This window comes from Dermochelys coriacea, chromosome 1, assembly GCF_009764565.3.
Source record: "Dermochelys coriacea isolate rDerCor1 chromosome 1, rDerCor1.pri.v4, whole genome shotgun sequence".
NCBI classification, from domain to species: domain Eukaryota; kingdom Metazoa; phylum Chordata; order Testudines; family Dermochelyidae; genus Dermochelys; species Dermochelys coriacea.
The window spans coordinates 298,686,537-298,703,864 of NC_050068.2; the positions used below are offsets into that span (position 1 = coordinate 298,686,537).

Below are 17,328 nucleotides of genomic sequence, written 5' to 3' on the forward strand. Positions count from 1 at the left end.
CAGACTGTTCTGGAGAACTCAGTTCCCAGGAGGAGTACCTTTGAGGCTCCAAGCTTCTCTAGTACCAGGAGTTCTTCAGGACTGCTAGTTCTTCAAAAAACCAGTGCCAGACATACCTTGGTACCGAAACCGAACAAGGTACGGCCTAAGCAAGATTGCTCTAGTAGAGACCCCAAACATTGTGCTTCAGGAAGATCAGTGCTACCTACTGATTCCTTAATGTTGGTACCCAAACCGGTATCCCAGAAGTCAGTGTCCGTGGTACCAGTGTCATCCAAGAGATGTGTACCACTGAAACAGTCAGTGTTAGTACCAGGGATACTGTCTTCTAAAATGGGACCACTGAAGCAGTCCGCTCTCTCATTACCGATGCCGACCACAGCAGAGCCTTGATTTTTTTCAGTTCATGTACACCTGATACCACAGGAATTTAACTACTTCAGAACTTTTTAATTTCAGACTATGCAGCTTCTCCTTTGTTAATGGGTACCAAATGACTATCAACACCAAAATCTATTGGGTCACCAAAGCCTTATCTTTCTTTGTATTTCCTGAGATTCTGGAACCAATCAGACTGGACAGACAGCTGTCTTCACCTTCACTGTCCACCTTGCCCGTGGACTAGGTTGAAGATAATTCCTCAGTTCTCTCATCTTAGTACAGTGATTTTCTGTCTGCCATGAAAGGGATATTTCACAAACTACCTTCTTTGAGAGAGAAATTCCAAGAATTTTTGTATCCCTTTTTACTTGCGTAACCAATGCTGGATGTGCCCCCTGCCCCCGCCTTTTAGCCCACATCAGTTTCTATACTGGGTCTCATGGGCTGCCTGTCTCCAGCAGTTCTCAAGACCTGCTAGCTCTTCCTAAGGAGATCATGGATGGGACATTCTCCTGCTCCATCACTCCCTCCTCAACAGCCCTAAACTCAGAAGGAGTCTATCGAGGAGGAAGAGGCTAAGGGGGTGACACCAGACACTAATATTTCATCGTCGTTATATGAGGCTGTAATGTCTCTCCCCACCTTCTATTGCAGATGATTTCAAGCAGTTTCTGGAACTGATGAAATGGATTGCTGACTCATTATGCATTCTGTGAGAAGAGGTCCAGAAGACACAACATAAACTTGTGGACATTCTACAACCTACAGCCTCTGCGTGGCTCTACCAGTGAATAAAGCCTTAGTGGATTCTCCCACCACAGCACCTACTTGGAAATTAGAAATTGGCTGATTAGAAGTACTATATCCTGTTGAAAAATTCAGAATTTTTCTTCTGCTACCCTCCACCAAATTCTTTAGTTGGGAGGCTATCAATGAGTGTGGAAGACATCATGTGAAGTCTACATCTTATGTTAAAGACCAAGCTACTCTTCCACAACCCTGCAATTTTGGATTGCAAATTACCACGCCCTAATGGCAAAGTACAACTACACCAACTATGGTAAATTCAACAATTTTATTGAAGACCGTCCTATGGAATATCATGAGCAGTTCAAGGCTGTCATAGCTGAGGGTAAGTTCTTAGGAAGAACTTTGCTGCAAGCCTCCCTAGATGCATTCAGCAGTGTGGCCCATTCCATCTCCACTGCTGTTGTCATGCATAGAGCATGGCTACAGCTGTCTGGTTTTCCTAGGGAGATCCAAAATATTGTTGAAGGCCTTCCTTTTGATGGACTTAAGCTATTCATCATGTTCACGGATGAATCTCTTTTGTAGTTTGAAAGATTCCACGGCCACATTCAGATCCCTTGGCATATAGATATAGATATAGATATAGATAGATAGATAGATAGATATAATATGCCTGAAAACAAAGGAACATTTAGCAGGTTGCAAACAGCATAGAGATCTCACTTGGTTCAGTCCCCACAGGACTACCACAGGCTTTGTGAACCACCTAAAAAGTGACAGAGATTTGAGAAGACACTGCCTACCATGACTGCTACTGCCGCCCGGCTGATCTCTATATCAAATATCAATTTTGATGATTTGGTTGAGGGTCTGAAGCAGCGACACTTCAGGAATCTTCAGCTGCACCATCCCCCACCTCCGTCCCTTTGGGGACCATCTCTCCCACTTTTGACATGCATGGGAACAAATTACAATTGACAAATGGGTTTTGTAGGCTATAACATTTGGTTGTTCCATTCATTTTACCTCCATCTATTTAACCCCCTACCCCACCACTCCTTTCCCATACCTTTACAGGGACCCCTCTCATGAAAGCTTACTGAGACAGGAAGTTCTCTCTTCTATCCATGGAGGCCATAGAAACAATTCCAGTCCAGCACTGGGGGAAGGGATTCTATTCCAAGTATTTTCTTGTCCCCAAAAGAGCATGAGATGGGGACCGATATAAGAGCTCAGATTCCTAAACAACTTTGTGAAATCACAGAAATTCAGGATGGTAACGCTTACAGCTATAATTCCATCATTACGTTCCAAAGATCGGTTCGCTGCCGTCAACCTTCAGGGCATGTATTTTCACATTGCAGTTCATCCTGCTCACAAGGAATTGCTGTGTTTTACAGTTGACCAGGATCACTTCCAGCATAGAGTGTTTCCCTTCAACCTCTCCTCTGTCCCAAGTGTATTCTCAAAGACCGTGGCAGTGGTAGCCTCTAACCTATGTTGACTTTGAATAATCGTCTTCCCCTGCCTTCTCCCCTGGTCATGTGACAAAGTTCTCTCTGCAGTAGTGGCAGCAATGTCCCCGTTCCACAGGTTAGTACTTCAACTCGATATCGAAAAGAACACTTTGGTAGACTTCATCGGGCGTTATTTGGATGCCGTAACAGTCAGAGCTTATCTTCGTGTGGACAGGTTTGCATCCCCTAACAAACCTAATTTCCAATGTCAGCAAGAAGCTGTCTTCAACTGCTAGGACATATAGCATAGGTCACACACAACATGCCATGCTCCAGAAGTGGCTCAGAACAGTTTATATCCAAACAAGCACAGTCTAGACAACCTGCTTTGCTGAGTACTGGACTCAGTTAGTTGGTGGAAGGATCCCTCCAAAGTCTGTGCAGGAGTCCCTTTAATTCAGCCTACTCCTACCATCACTATAATGTTTAATTCATCTCTTGTGGGAAAGGGGACACACCATTAAGGGCAAATGGTCTGCACATCAACCTCTGGAACGGAAAGCAGTCAGAAACACCCACATCTGCTTCCTTCCATTAGTCAGGAAAATCCAGCAAAGTCGTCATAGACAACATAGCCCCTGCATGCTCTACATCAATCATTAGGTAGGGTGAGATCTTCCTCTCTTTGTGCTGAAGCAATGAAGCTATGAAACTGGTGCATAGCCAGTGTCATAAATATAAAGGGAAGGCTAACCACCTTTAAATCCCTCCTGGCCAGAGGAAAAACCCTTTCACCTGTAAAGGGTTAAGAAGCTAAAGATAACCTCGCTGGCACCTGACCAAAATGACCAATGAGGAGACAAGATACTTTCAAAGCTGGAGGTGCGGGGGGGACGGGGACGGGACAAAGGGTTCTTTCTGTCTGCGTGTGTCTTTTGCTTGGACCAGAGCAGGTCAGAACTCCTGTAAAGGGTTAATAAGCAATCTAGTTAGATATGCGTTAGATTCTGTTTTGTTTAAATGGCTGATAAAATAAGTTGTGCTAAATGGAATGTATATTCCTGTTTTTGTGTCTTTTTGTAACTTAAGGTTGTGCCTAGAGGGATTCTCTATGTTTTGAATCTGATTACCCTGTAAGGTATTTACCATCTTGATTTTACAGAGGTGATTTCTTTTACTTTTTCTTCAATTAAAACTCTTCTTTTAAGAACCTGATTGCTTTTTTCCTTGTTCTTAAGATCCAAGGATTTGGGTCTGTGTTCACCTATGCAAATTGGTGAGGATTTTTATGAAGCCTTCCCCAGGAAAGGGTGTGTAAGGCTTGGGGGGATTTTGGGGGGAAAGAAATTTCCAAGTGGGCTCTTTCCCGGTTATATTTTGTTAGACGCTTGGTGGTGGCAGCAATAAAGTCCAGGGACAAAAGGTAAAATAGTTTGTACCTTGGGGAAGTTTTAACCTAAGCTGGTAAAAATAAGCTTAGGGGGTTTTCATGCAGGTCCCCACATCTGTACCCTAGAGTTCAGAGTGGGGAAGGAACTTTGACAACCAGTCACATAGTCATCTCAGCCTCTTACCTTCCTGGTATACAAAACACCATGGCTGATGAGGTCACCAGGCACTTCTTCCAAGATTATGAATGTGAGTTAGACTTGTGGATTCTCAGAACTTTTTTTTCTAATCTGGAGCTTTCCACAAGTGGTGCTCTCTGCCACCGTTGCCAAAAGGAAGTGCATGAAATTCTGTTTGAGAGGACTGGGTCTTCATTTCTTAGGGCATGCCTTCCCCACTCCTTAGATAAAGGTCCTTCTCTGTGCATACCCTCTGACACCATTGATCTTGAGCGTGTTAACAAAAGCAAATAAGAAAAAGCCAGAGTCATTTTAGTTGTACTGAACTGGCAGAGATAAGCCTTTACTTGATCCACTTCGCTTCCTGTCCAGTGTGAAGACTTCCAACCTGGTTCTTTGACTAGGAGTTTGGCTCCTCAATAGCTCTCAGGGATAGAAACTTCCTGTTTCTAGAAGTACATGTGGTGTTAAACAGAAAACTATATACGCAAAATGTTTACCTTCAAAAATTGAAGAGATTTCACCACCAGTGTGTTTGGCAACAGTTTTTGCCTTTTCGCTTTCCCTCTCTGCTAATCTCAATTTATATGTTGGAATTAAAAACAAAAGTCAGGTCTTTCCATGTTTTCCGGCAGGGTTCGCTTGGCAGCTATCACAGCCTTTTATTTACAGGTAGAGGAATTCTGCATGTTTACTCACTCCACAACAGCAAAGTTCATCAAGTAGTTGATGAATCTTTTTCCACAGATTCGACAGCCCTCTATTAGATTTAAATCTCGTCTTTAATTACCGTATGAAGCCTTCTTTTGAACCACTGACTACTTGTTCTCTATTTCACTTGTCTCTGAAGAAAGCTTTCTTGGTGGCCACCATCTCTGCCTGAAGTGTCAGATAAATGGGGACTTTAATGGCTGATCCTCCCTTTAAAATATTTTGTAGGGAAAAGTTTGTTTCGATCACACCCTAAATTTCTACCTAAAGTATCTTTTGAATTCAATATTAACCTAGTTATTCATTTTCTGTTTTGTTTTTTTTTCTCCCCAAAGCCACACCAGAACAGGGAGGAGGCTGCACTACATACCTTAGATGTCAGAAAGCCGCTGTCCTCCTCTTAGGACAGAACCAAACCGTTTAGGAAGTCTCCCAGACTTTTTTTATTTGAAGACAGATCAAAAGGATACACAGTCTCCACTCAAAGACTCTCAGAGTGGATCTCTGGGTGTATTATCTCTTGTTTAGAGGCTGCCAACATTCAGACTCCTTCTAAAGTACTACCCCAAATCTACTTCTATGGCATTATTGAAAAATGTTTCCAATTGTTGAAATTTACAAAACTGCAACCCTGGACCTCAATACCTATTTTCTCCGGACACTGTGCGTTGGTTCATGCTTCCAGATCAGATGTTGCAGTTGAAAATTCTGTCCTGTCTTCCGTGTTGGATCTGATTCCAAAGCTCCCTCCTCCCTCTGGTGATACTGCTTGTGAGTCACCTGAAGTGGAGTACCCATAGCAATGCTACTTGAAGAAGAAGAGGTTATGCACCTTGTGCAGTAACCAGAGTTCTTCAAGATGTGTTCCCCTATGGCTGCTCCTCTACCTAACTTCCTTCTACTCTGCTCTGAGTTTTGTATCATGGGACTCTGGGTAGAGAAGGAACTGAGGGCGGGTCATCTGTGCAGCTCTTTATGTCCTCGGTACAGGGCATGAGGGTGTCTGGACCATATGCACAGGCCGAATGGTTATTGTGACCCATAACTCTTCAATCATAGTTACATGTGCACATGAAGTGGAGCACCTATAGAGGAACACATCTCAACTCCAGTTACTGCATAAAGTGAGTAACCTCTTCTTCACTGCATAAACTGTAGTGACCCGGTTCTGCCAACATGAGTTCATTTTAAATCCAAACCAGCTTCCTGCTCAGAACATCATCCAGCTGAGAGCTTCTTTCAAAACAGCCAAGGAATAGTTTATCTTCAGGAGAAAATCTGGACCTATTCCTTCTGACCAGGCACTCCCACCAGCTGTCTGCATGGCAGAGTCTTTGCAGATTGGAATGACAGTAGTGGTAAAAATAATCAATTGGGTTATGTCTCTTCTTGACAAACTCCAGCTGCTGAATAGAAAATTATGACCAGGTTGACAATCTGAGGCAGGAATTGGGTTCATTGATGCACAGTTAGGGTAGGTTTGGTTATTTTTGTATTTAAAAAGTGGATACTTTAAATTACCAAGGTTACTCGAGACCTATCTTGTTCAGTGGCAGACTAATGTGACTCTGCTACATACCAGTTTTGTTTTTAATTTTAATGATTCCCCTACAAAATCAGCAGTTTGCTTAACGTGTTTTCTGTGTCCTTTACTTTTGTATCCCATCTTTGATTTGCTCTCATTTTAAAGACCTTTGGTGAGTCATTTTTTGTTTGACATTAAGCATACTTGAACAATATTCTAGCTGATTTTTGTAGTTAAAAAAAATCTTTCGGGTTGGGGGGAAGGAGAAGAAGATTAATAAAATCAATTAATTAGATCAATACATACTTCTGCATGTCTTCAATTAAATGACCAATCTAAATGGTCAGTTCTTCCTAAGATACATTATCCTCTGATAAAATTAAGCTTAAACAGTTTTGTGTCCTTTCTTTACCTAGCTCAATGGTTTGCCATATCAAGAAAAATTTAATTATACCGTATACCCAATAACATTTCCGACTGAGAGTGCAGCAGAATGGAAGAAACTGTTTAAACCCTGTGCTTCACAAAGGCTATTCTTGCCAGTAAGTTAGCTTATTTCATAATAGTACAGTGTTTACAGGTTTTCTATGAATTCATTAAGATTTGTTTTCAAACATTTACCAAACTTTTGGCTGAAATTGTGCAGGAAACTGTTTTCACTAAAAATCATTTTTGTCACATTTTACAAAAACAATCCCGTTTTTTTTCCCTTAGCAGCAATGTACTAAAATAAAAAACTTGCATTTTTGATTGCATGGTACACCAATGTCTTAAACTGTTCTACATCAGGTATCAATTTCTTTCTGTTCTTATGATGGATAATAAAAGAATTCAAGCATTTGTAAACTATCTGTCTGAAGTGAAGTCATTGGCTCATGAAAATACATAAACTAAACTACTCTGTAAGGGCAAGGAGTGAATGGTTTCCAAATAACGTTTTTGTCAAAGTAAGCTATAAAAACAAAACAAATACTTCATGGATCACCCTAGTTTGATTTTAACTTCTTTTCTTCACAGTTAATCCTCAAAGATGTGGATTCATTACTGTATGTTGATACTGACATCCTGTTTTTGAGACCTGTTGATGATATTTGGTCTTTTCTGAAAAAATTTAATTCCACACAAATTGCTGCAATGGCACCAGAACACGAGGAACCTCGTATTGGATGGTATAATCGCTTTGCTAGACACCCATATTATGGAATAACTGGAATAAATTCTGGAGTAATGCTAATGAATATGACACGTATAAGAAGAAAGTATTTCAAGGTATGTATGCTGCTTTGGTTGATTTGTCAGCATTCACTTTTTTTCATTCAAATTGTGAGGGAAAAATAGTTTCAAATAATGAACATCAATTCTGAAAAATAATGCTCCAGTATATTTTTCTCTGGTTCTGGAATCAGAATATTGCATAAACATTTTTTATTTCAGAAGTGCACGAGTTCACATTTAGTTGCAGGGATGTTTTTAAAAAAACTGAATTTGTGACTTTTACTAAAAACTCGTTTCTCAGTTTCTTGAATTCTGGAAAAATGTTTGCTTGTTAATAATTTCCATTCTTTTGCATCAAGTTATATTTGTCAGCAGATACTTTAATTTCTTTATTTCTCAATATACTTATATATCTTTGAAAAAATGATTTGTGCATTTTTTGTTGTATGTGGCAAAATTGACAGCAAGTGGAATGTTTTGAGTATGTGTGCATGGTAATATGACCAGGAGGTGGTGCTACTAGATTACTTATTAGGGCATTGTGACTCCTTTAGTGCCATATGCTACATTATTTCTTATTTTTAATCTTTACTTTCAGAAGATCATTCAGTTAAATTAAGTAAAGGAGATTGAGTTGTTTCATCAACACCTAAATCATTAAAATGACTTATTTCTCTTTTCAACTTTTCTTTTGTATTGTAACCGGTTGTATCACTACAGAAATTGAAATTTTTATTAAAGCAAAGTATACAATAGCTGAAAATATACATAGGAAAACTTTCAAATCAGTGATGTTATATGCTTGAAAAACCGTATTACAGAAGTGGTGCCATATGTAGTTACAGCTGGAGAGGGCACTTGTCCTGAAAACAATTTTTTACAATAAATTATAACTTCAGCCCAATTGTTAATTTCTGGTGAACATTCTTTGTCCCAGAATTTTGTTTCACTTTATTTTAAGAGGGAGGGTGAGGCAAGGGGAAGTCCATTCTGCTAGCCCTAAGTTATCAAAGAGTTAAAAATACTGGTGATTTAAAATTTTTTTAAATGTTTTTCAAGTTATTTTGTTGCCTACGGACTAGAATGTGGGCTGGGTGTCAGGAGATCAAGTTATGTTTTTAATTCTGCCATTGAAGTGCAGTGTTACCTGGGCAAGTCGCTTAGCCTTTGTGTACCTAAACTACCCACTCTGTCTGGCAGTAATCATATCTAGAGAATGGTGGAGCATTTACCGCAGGTGTGGTGGGGCAGATCTGGCTGGGCCCAAAAACCCGTAATCTCTTGTTCCCCAGTGTGGGGCAGTATTTCACATGGGGAAATAAGTTATGGTAACTAGGAGGAAAAATAGTAATGAATAGACCTTGGAGGACACAATAACATTTTGAGGTTCAGCTAAGTTTTGCTCTCTCCATATAGTCAGTACAATAAATTGCATTAAAAGAAAGTTATGGTTGTATAGAGAACATTAGTCAGGTAATTGACAAAGTTAAGATTACGCTCCCAACTTTGCCTCTTTTCCTTTGCACATGCATTACAATAGTTTTGAATTGCAATGATCTCTTTTCTTCTGCAAGTTTCCAACTAATTTGGTGCAAATTTGGTGCAAACAATGGCTGGGGAATGAGATAACAATTAAGTATTTATTTACTTTTTATCTTCATCATTCATTGCGTAGTCCTATACCTCATACACTGCATACCAGCCAAACCTGCGCTGAATAAGAAAGGGGTTCTGCAGAAAAAAATAGCATGTGACCATGTAATTGGAAACTGAATGGTATAGGGCATATGTATAAAAGGGGCAGAGTAAGCTTGAATGAGCAACGTTAAATCTTTCCCTTTCTGATTTTTCTGATTGTGCAATCTTAATATTCTTTTAATGTATTTTTATTATAGACTTTAATAAAAAAATCAAAAGAAAAATAGAAAACAAGGAAATTCTATCGTGTAATTTGCTAGACAGCAGTAGAAAACATTTTTTGTTCAATATATGCAGTCAGGCAAGAGATCTTGCCTCATCCATATGCACTTTTTCACAGGTTAACTGTGATAGCTGGAGAGGGAGGGGATGTTAAAGGGTGGTGGTGTTATGTGAGGGAGGGAAAATGGGCAGGGGGGGATATATTTTACCTATTGTGACAGGGTCAGGCCAGATGGCTACAGGAGAGTGATAGAAGGCAGATATATTAGCCCCAGGTTAAGTAGGTCCCTTTCCCTGGGTAAGGTAACAGGGAAGGTTCCAGAACAATCAGGAACCTTCTGGAAACAATTAAGACAGATAGGCCGATGAGAACATCTGCAGCCAATCAAGAACCTGCTAGAATCAATTAAGGCAGGCTAATCATGGCACCTGGGTTTAAAAAGGAGCTCACTTCAGTTTGTGGTGCGTGTGTGAGGAGCTGGGAGCAAGAGGCACTAGGAGTTGAGAGTGAGAACATGTACTGTTTGAGGACTGTGCAGTATAAGCATTATCAGACACCAGGAAGAAGATCCAATGTTGGGAATAGGACCATTGGTAGGCGGCCATGGGGAAGTAGGCCAGGGAGTTGTAGCTGTTGCACAGCTGTTCCAGGAGGCACTCTAGACAACTGCATTCCACAAGGCCCTGGGCTGGAACCCAGAGTAGAGAGTGGGCCCAGGTTCCCCCCAAACCTCCCAACTCCTGGTCAGACACAGGAGGAGTTGACCTGGACTATGGGTTCACGAAAACGGCCAAACTGAGGGCTGCCGTGAAGCTCTGAGGCAAGCAAATCCGCCCATATGTGGAAGACCCACCAAGGCAGAGGAGGAACTTTGTCACACTATTCTATACTTTTGACAAACTGCTGATGTATTTTTTGCTATAAGATGTGTGTCTTGTCAGGTTTTTTTTATATTATAAACTCTTTGGGGCAGGATCATCTTTTGTTCATACAATGTCTAGTACAATGGGGCCTAATCCTGATTGGAGCTTTAAGTGCTAGCAAAATGTAAGTAATGAATCGCCATCAGTCACCACACTGTCTGGAATAAAGTAGTACTCCTTTGCAGCCCTGCCTCCTTCAGTGTGTGGAGTCACAGATCATATCACAACCATACCTACTAAAAATGAAATTCCACTCAACTTTCTTAAGCATCATTTGTGTCCCTAGCATCTGTTTGCCAGAAGCTGGGAATGAGGGAAAGGGGATGAATCACTTGATGATTACCTGTTTTGTTCATTCCCTCTAAAACACCTGTCATTGGCCACAGTTTGAAGACAGGATACTGGGGTAGATGGATTTTTGATCTGATCCAGTATGGCCGTTCTTACGCTCTTAATAAATTGAGAATATCTGTTCATTATAAAGCTCCTCTGCAGTTTTACTTATGTATGTACATACTATGTTGATAGTACACTGGCACATATGTTTCACATAAAAACAGAAAGCAATGCACATGCATGAAGTTAATTTTTAACAGTCAGAATTCGGCCAAATCCCAACTATCTTTCACCAAACCACTAAAAAGCCATCTCTTCCCTGGAAGTTAGTCCTTTTGAAAATTTTAACTCTAAAGTCACTAGACACTTAAATTCCATTTTCAAAACTGACTTAGGCACTTTAGGTGCTTTTGGAAGTTTTAAACTAGGTGCTTGCCTAGGAAGTGTATTCCTACTAAAGGAAGTGTATTCCTATTCAAGTTTCTGCCAACTCTTGTTGAAGTACTAGAACTTTGTTCATAGGTAATTCTTATATAATTGCAAGTATGTATGTTTAATTTAATCAAAAAAGGCTTATATGGCTTGGTCAGCAACAATGCAAATTCTGGGTTCCTTACTTTGAAAGGCAGGGTAATTACCATTCACCATCCAGGTATTGCCTACTATGAGCAATTCCCTCAGCTTTCTCCACCTGTATTCCTGCCTTTTCAGCATAGTGTGAAGGAAAGTGATCTTTGCAGCTAAGCATTATGGATTTGGCCATGACGTAGTGCGGTGGTTGTGCTCTATCTTCTAAGCTCCATATTACAGCCTGTCACTTTTGACAGGACTATCTCATTTGTCAGATAATATTTCTGAACCAATTTACCAGCACAGAAGCTTCTAATCCCTCTTCCCCATAAAAATGTTGTTTCACAGTCAGTAGATTCCCTCCTAAGTATAAACCTTTTTCCAGTTTTTAGGCGCTGGTGTGACTTCTGTCTCCCTGGAAGTAAGTCCAAGCCTTCTTTTTCAGCCTGAAGCTGCTGTGACTATTTACGGACTATCAGTTTTCTTCTTCTGTGCATTTGGGTAGGACGATGATCTCTCATTTTCTTTTCTGCTTGTGGAAAGCCACCTCCTCAGTATCGCAAGAATCTCTGTTCCCTTCATTTTCTCCTTTTCCCAGATTAGAACTGGCTTTTTTCTGTGCATAGCTTCCCAGCTCTGGGGGTTGAGGGCCTTATCTTGATGAACAGCGATGTTGAAGGGAGGGTTATTCTATATATTTATGGCCTCAAAGAAGGAGGCAGCAGACCATTTTTAGAAAAAGTATATATATTTTTGGATGTTGAGTGAGTGAATTGGCTCCTAAAATGTCAGAGATTAAAAATGATATATTGCAGATCCACGCTTCTAGCAGTGGATCAAGGCGTTTTCCAGGTATAGGTGGACTTGAAGGTTCTTGCATGTGCAGCCCATATTCTCTTCCTGAAAAAGTATTTGAGATTCACACTGGATTGTTGACATTTCCAATTCTGTCTTCTTCCTTTTGAAGATCTCCACCCCTAGAGTGTGTTTAAGAATGTCATGTCATTTGAAATGGCATCCTTCCATCAGTAGAGGGATTTGTATTTTCTTTTTGAACAATTGAATTTAATGACATGCTCTGGAGACCGAGCCACCGAAGTAGCATGTGAAACAGTAGCTTTGTTTACTTCAGTTAATTACCATAGTGAACCAAAAAGTGTCCTAATTTTATCCAACATGTTGTCTTCAAAATGAATCTTTTGAGGTGAGGTCACATGGATGCCCAGTCACTGCTTGGAATATTAACTTCATGGGAAAGAGTTGCACAAAAATATCCTTAAGCCTTGGCTGATCAAACTTAGTCACATTAGTGTTTGGAAGATTAAGATGAGAGAACACATCCTCAAAATCTGACGTCTGTGTACTGAAACCACCAATGCAGCATGAAAAACCAGAGTCTGCTAAGGAAGTGGTGTACCCCTTTTTGCTTTCTTGGGTGGAGGTGAACCAATTTTTAGTAAGACCCTGTTTGCTCTGGAACACCTTAATAGTGCAGCAACCTAGTTAAATCAATCTAAAATTTATAAGCATTGCTTACCTTCCAGAACCAAACCTTCTACCTTGACAAAACAACTTGGTTTATTTATTGATAAGTAGAAGACAAAATATATGGCTGTTAGTGTCCCCGAAGTAACTATTAGAGTGGACAAATTAAAACTAGAAATATAAGTCATTTTACCTATCTAGGGAATGAGATGTGAAATGATGGTGATACCATGTTAGATGTCAACCAATTAATATAAAAAGCAACAACAACTTTTGTAAAGATTTGGACAAGGAGCATGATAGGCACGGACACTTTTTTTTGGCATGGACACATTTTTTTTTTAACATTGGTATCATGTCTGTCGTCTTTCATGAGTCATGGAAATGTACAACAGAAATTGATAAGATCAATGAATTCCAAAGTAAATGCTTATGGAAGATGTTCAGAGACCACCAGAAAGAGTTCTTTTGCAACATCAGAAATTTTAAGAAGAGCAAACCAATTTAAAGTATGAAATATAGTTTAAAAAAAAAAAGATGGACATATTTAGGACACACTTCAAGTATGCCACCAACTTGACTTCCATGGCAAATGATAACATGGACATCAACTGGAAAGAAAAAGAGGGTTGCCTAGAGAGAGAGACAGAACAATAGCAAGAGAAGCCAGATCATCAGTTTGAAACTCGGAACAAACCAGCACAAGACTAACATAAATAGTGGAAACTGATGGATGCCCAGTACACCTCTGGGTGCAGGAGGATAAGGAAGAAGAGCCCACCTTCCTTCTGTTTCAAAGTTTGCTGTACACCTGAAACTTACAGTTCAGGCCAAGGAATGGAGATGAATGGGGGCTGCGCTTATAAAATAATTTGGGTATCAAATATTCAACATTATGAGGGGGCACTTAAGCTACTGGGGAAATTCACTAGCTGGAAGGTAGAATGAAGATCCCAACAACCGACCATCTAGTCCAGGAACCTTTCTGTAGGGTTTGGTTTATTTAAATAACAAAAAATGCAAACCAACGTCAAATAAACTCAGAGTACCAATATGAGACTTTCCCTGTTTCTACGAGCTGGGAAGGGAGAGAACCTATCACCCATCGCCTTTAGTAGCCTTTCCTGAATACTATTCAGCCCTTTTTCCACAGCTTCACAGTCCTTCCAAGCTGAGACTCTCCCACTATCCCCCAAATTGGCACCTGCTCCCTGTAGGTGTTCTTCCTCTCAGACTTTCACAGACAGGTACAAAGAACTCTTTACTTTTTCTTGGTCTCTCCTCTTTGTTGCCTTGCCTAAGAGGCAGGAAGCTTTGAGTATTTTCCTGTAGGTCCCATGACTAGGAACAAGTATGTGCCCTGCAACTAACAGCTTCCAGTTTTAAAGGACCCCAGGGCCATAAGTTGCACTCTCGCATCTGTATATGCGCCACAAGGCCCATCATCCTGTTAGATGACACTTATGCATCCCCTATTGACTTGGATTTCCAGAAGCTTAAGCTACTATGGGATCCATCCCATGAGTGTGATTGTACACTGACAACTCTCTGGCCTGGTCTATACTCAGGGTTAGATCTATGTAAGCTGCCTTGTGTTGACCTAGATTTTGGAATTGTCTTCAGTTAAATTTGGTTCTGCCAACATAAGTGCCTCTTTACACTTCTTTAGTAGCACCACCTTCGTCTGTCAGTTGATGTAATTAAGTCAATGCAGTGTCCGTGTATACACCGCGTTGCTTATGTTGACTGTTAATGGCTTTCAGGAACTCCCACAATGCCCCATGCTGACAAGACAATTGATACTACCACTCCTGGTGAGGATGCGCACCAGCGACGAAAGGAGCCAAGTGTGCACAAGCAAGCAATTTAATAACTCTGGTGGCTGTATGCTGATGTAAATTTGGTTGACATAATTTTGTGGTGTAGACATGGCCTCCAAGAACTACAGTTACCAGTAAATAACCTTTCTTTCCTTTTCTTTTCATCCTCACCACCCTTCTTCATGTGTTGGGGATTGGTCCTGCTTTGAGCAGGGGGTTGGACTAGATGACCTCCTGAGGTCCTTTCCAGTCCTGATATTCTATGATTCTGTGATTCTATGTTGGTTGGGCAGTACTACTTAAATCCCATCTGTTAAGGTTAGAGAGACTGTTGGGGGGGCGGGAGGGGGAAGGCTTTCTGTTCTTTTTGCAGTGAACTGGAACACTCCCAGACTTGTTAGTCTATCCTTTCATATAGACCCTAGATTCCTTAATAGTCTGTATATGGTATTAATTTCAGTAATCCGAATTCCCTTTACAAGAAAATCATAGTTATTGAAATCCACAGATTTCCCCATGTAGCCCTGCGTTAGTTAAACTGCTAATAACTCCTCAACTAGCCTCTTAGTGCTAATCAACAGCTTTGTACTTTTAATGCTTAATATTTTGTAATTTAATACAGAGTAAAAAAAAATGAATGAGTTTACTGAAACACCAAAATTGTATTAAAACCACTGTGGACCTAATTGTAATACAATGTTGGTGGTTTAATAAATTTAATAAAGTACAAAATATTAAGTAAACATCTTGTGTTTGTTTGTCTGTCTGTTTGTTTGAAGGACCATGTGCTGTGGCCAGCAGTTGGAAGCTGTGAGCTTCTAAACAAGGTTTGAAATCTAGACGCCTCAGAGCACTGGCTGAGCCTTGGTCAGGGGGCGGGGCTATCAAGGAGGCCAGGGCTTTATAAAACAGTGAGCAAGCGACCAGGGAGCTTTGTGAACAGTGGCCACTAACAGAGAGTTTCAAAAAAAGTTAGGAAGGGGAGTGAGAACAGGGCAAGGAACACTTGCCATTCTTTAAAACCTTTACATTAAACTATAATCAGAACTTCTTGATTTAAACAAAAACCCTATCATTAACCTAGGTAATGGTAGGAGAAAATGCAGGCAGAATCCCAGCAGCAGAATGGGGGCTATCCTGTTTGTTGCACTCAGTGTAGTATGTATGATTACCTGCCCTTTGTGCGGGCAGCATTTGGTGCAAGGAGCTCCTGGCCCTCAGAGACTGTGTACGGGCTTTGGAGGCCAGGGTGGCAGAACTGGAGGAGAGCTAAGGGAGGCACAGAGGTATGTTGATGAGGCTTTCCGGGACACTGTAGATTTGTCCCACATCCGGTTAGTCAGCCCCTGCACTGTGAAAGACAGCAGTAAACGGGAACAGAGGGAAACCTTCCCATAGTTGGGACTCTCCTTCCAGGTGATGTTGGGGTATCCTCTCGCACTGCGGTTATCTCTCCGGGGGAGGGAACTCCACTCATTAGGAAAAGGCAAGTGTTGTTAATGGGAGATTAGATCATTAGAAACATAGATAGCTGGATTTGTGATGACCGGGAGAACGTATGGTGACTTGCCTGCCTGGTGCGAAGGTTGCGGATCTCTCGAGGCATCTAGATAGACTTATGTGTAGTGCTGGGGAGGAGCCGGTGGTCGTGGTACATGTAGGTACCAATGAAGTAAGAGAGACGTCCTGGAGGCCAAATTTAGGCTGCTAGGAAAGAGACTGAAATACAGGACCTCTATTGTGACATTCTCAGAAATGCTACCAGTTCCACACGCAGGGCCAGGTAGGCAGGCAGAGCTTCAGAGTCTCAATGCGTGGATGAGACGATGGTATAGAGAGGAGGGGTTTAGATTTATTAGGATCTGGGGAAACTTTTGGGATGGGGGAGCCTATACAGGAAGGATGGGCTCCACCTAAACCAAAGTGGATCCAGATTGCTGGCACTAAACATTAAGAAGGTTGCAGAGCAGTTTTTAAACTAATAGATGAGGGAAAGCCGATTGCTGCAGAGGCGCACGTGGATCAGACACACACTTCTCTTAGAGGAGAGTCTGTTGATAGAGATTCTCTAGGTTTTAGTCAGGAGGAGGGGATAAAAGAGGACAAAGTATGGGCCAGATCAGACAAGAAACATTCACATAAAGAATCTGACACATCAGAAAAGAGCAGACGAATAAACAGTGAAAAAGTTTTTAAAGTGCTTGTACACAAATCTAGAAGTCTAAATAATAAGATGGGTGAACTAGAGTGCCTCGTGTTTAAAGCAGGGTATTGATATAATAGGCATCACAGAAACCTGGTAGAGTGAGGACAGTCGGGCACAATCATTCCGGGGTACAAAATATATTGGAAGGACAGAACAGGTTGTGGGGAGGGGGGGGAGTGGCACTATATGTGAAAGAAAATGTAGAATTAAATGAATGCACATGCCCTAACTGTAGGGTGCACTATGTGCAGAATCTCTATGGATAGTAATTCCATGCTTTAATAAGAATATAACAGTAGGGATCTATTATCGACCACCTGACCAGGACAGTGATAGTGACAATGAAATGCTAAGGGAGATTAGAGAAGCTATCAAAATAAAAAACTCAGTAATAGTGGGGGATTTCAGTTAACCCCATATTGACTGGGTACATGTCTTCAGGACGTAATGCAGAGACAAA

The 17,328-nt window shown here is 40.9% G+C and overlaps 1 protein-coding gene across 7 annotated transcripts in view; it reads left to right on the forward strand.

Moving 5' to 3' along the window:
* The window catches only part of GXYLT1 (glucoside xylosyltransferase 1), a 76,947-nt gene that overhangs the window by 40,730 nt on the left and 18,889 nt on the right, over window positions 1-17,328 (forward strand). For 6 of the 7 annotated variants that reach the window (XM_038379757.2, XM_038379767.2, XM_043494684.1 and 3 more), the window contains 2 exons: window positions 6,809-6,934; window positions 7,410-7,661. In XM_038379757.2, the coding sequence (XP_038235685.1) occupies window positions 6,809-6,934; window positions 7,410-7,661 (378 nt within the window). The remainder of the gene's footprint in view (window positions 1-6,808; window positions 6,935-7,409; window positions 7,662-17,328) is intronic. The other variant, XM_038379776.2, reaches the window with a different exon arrangement.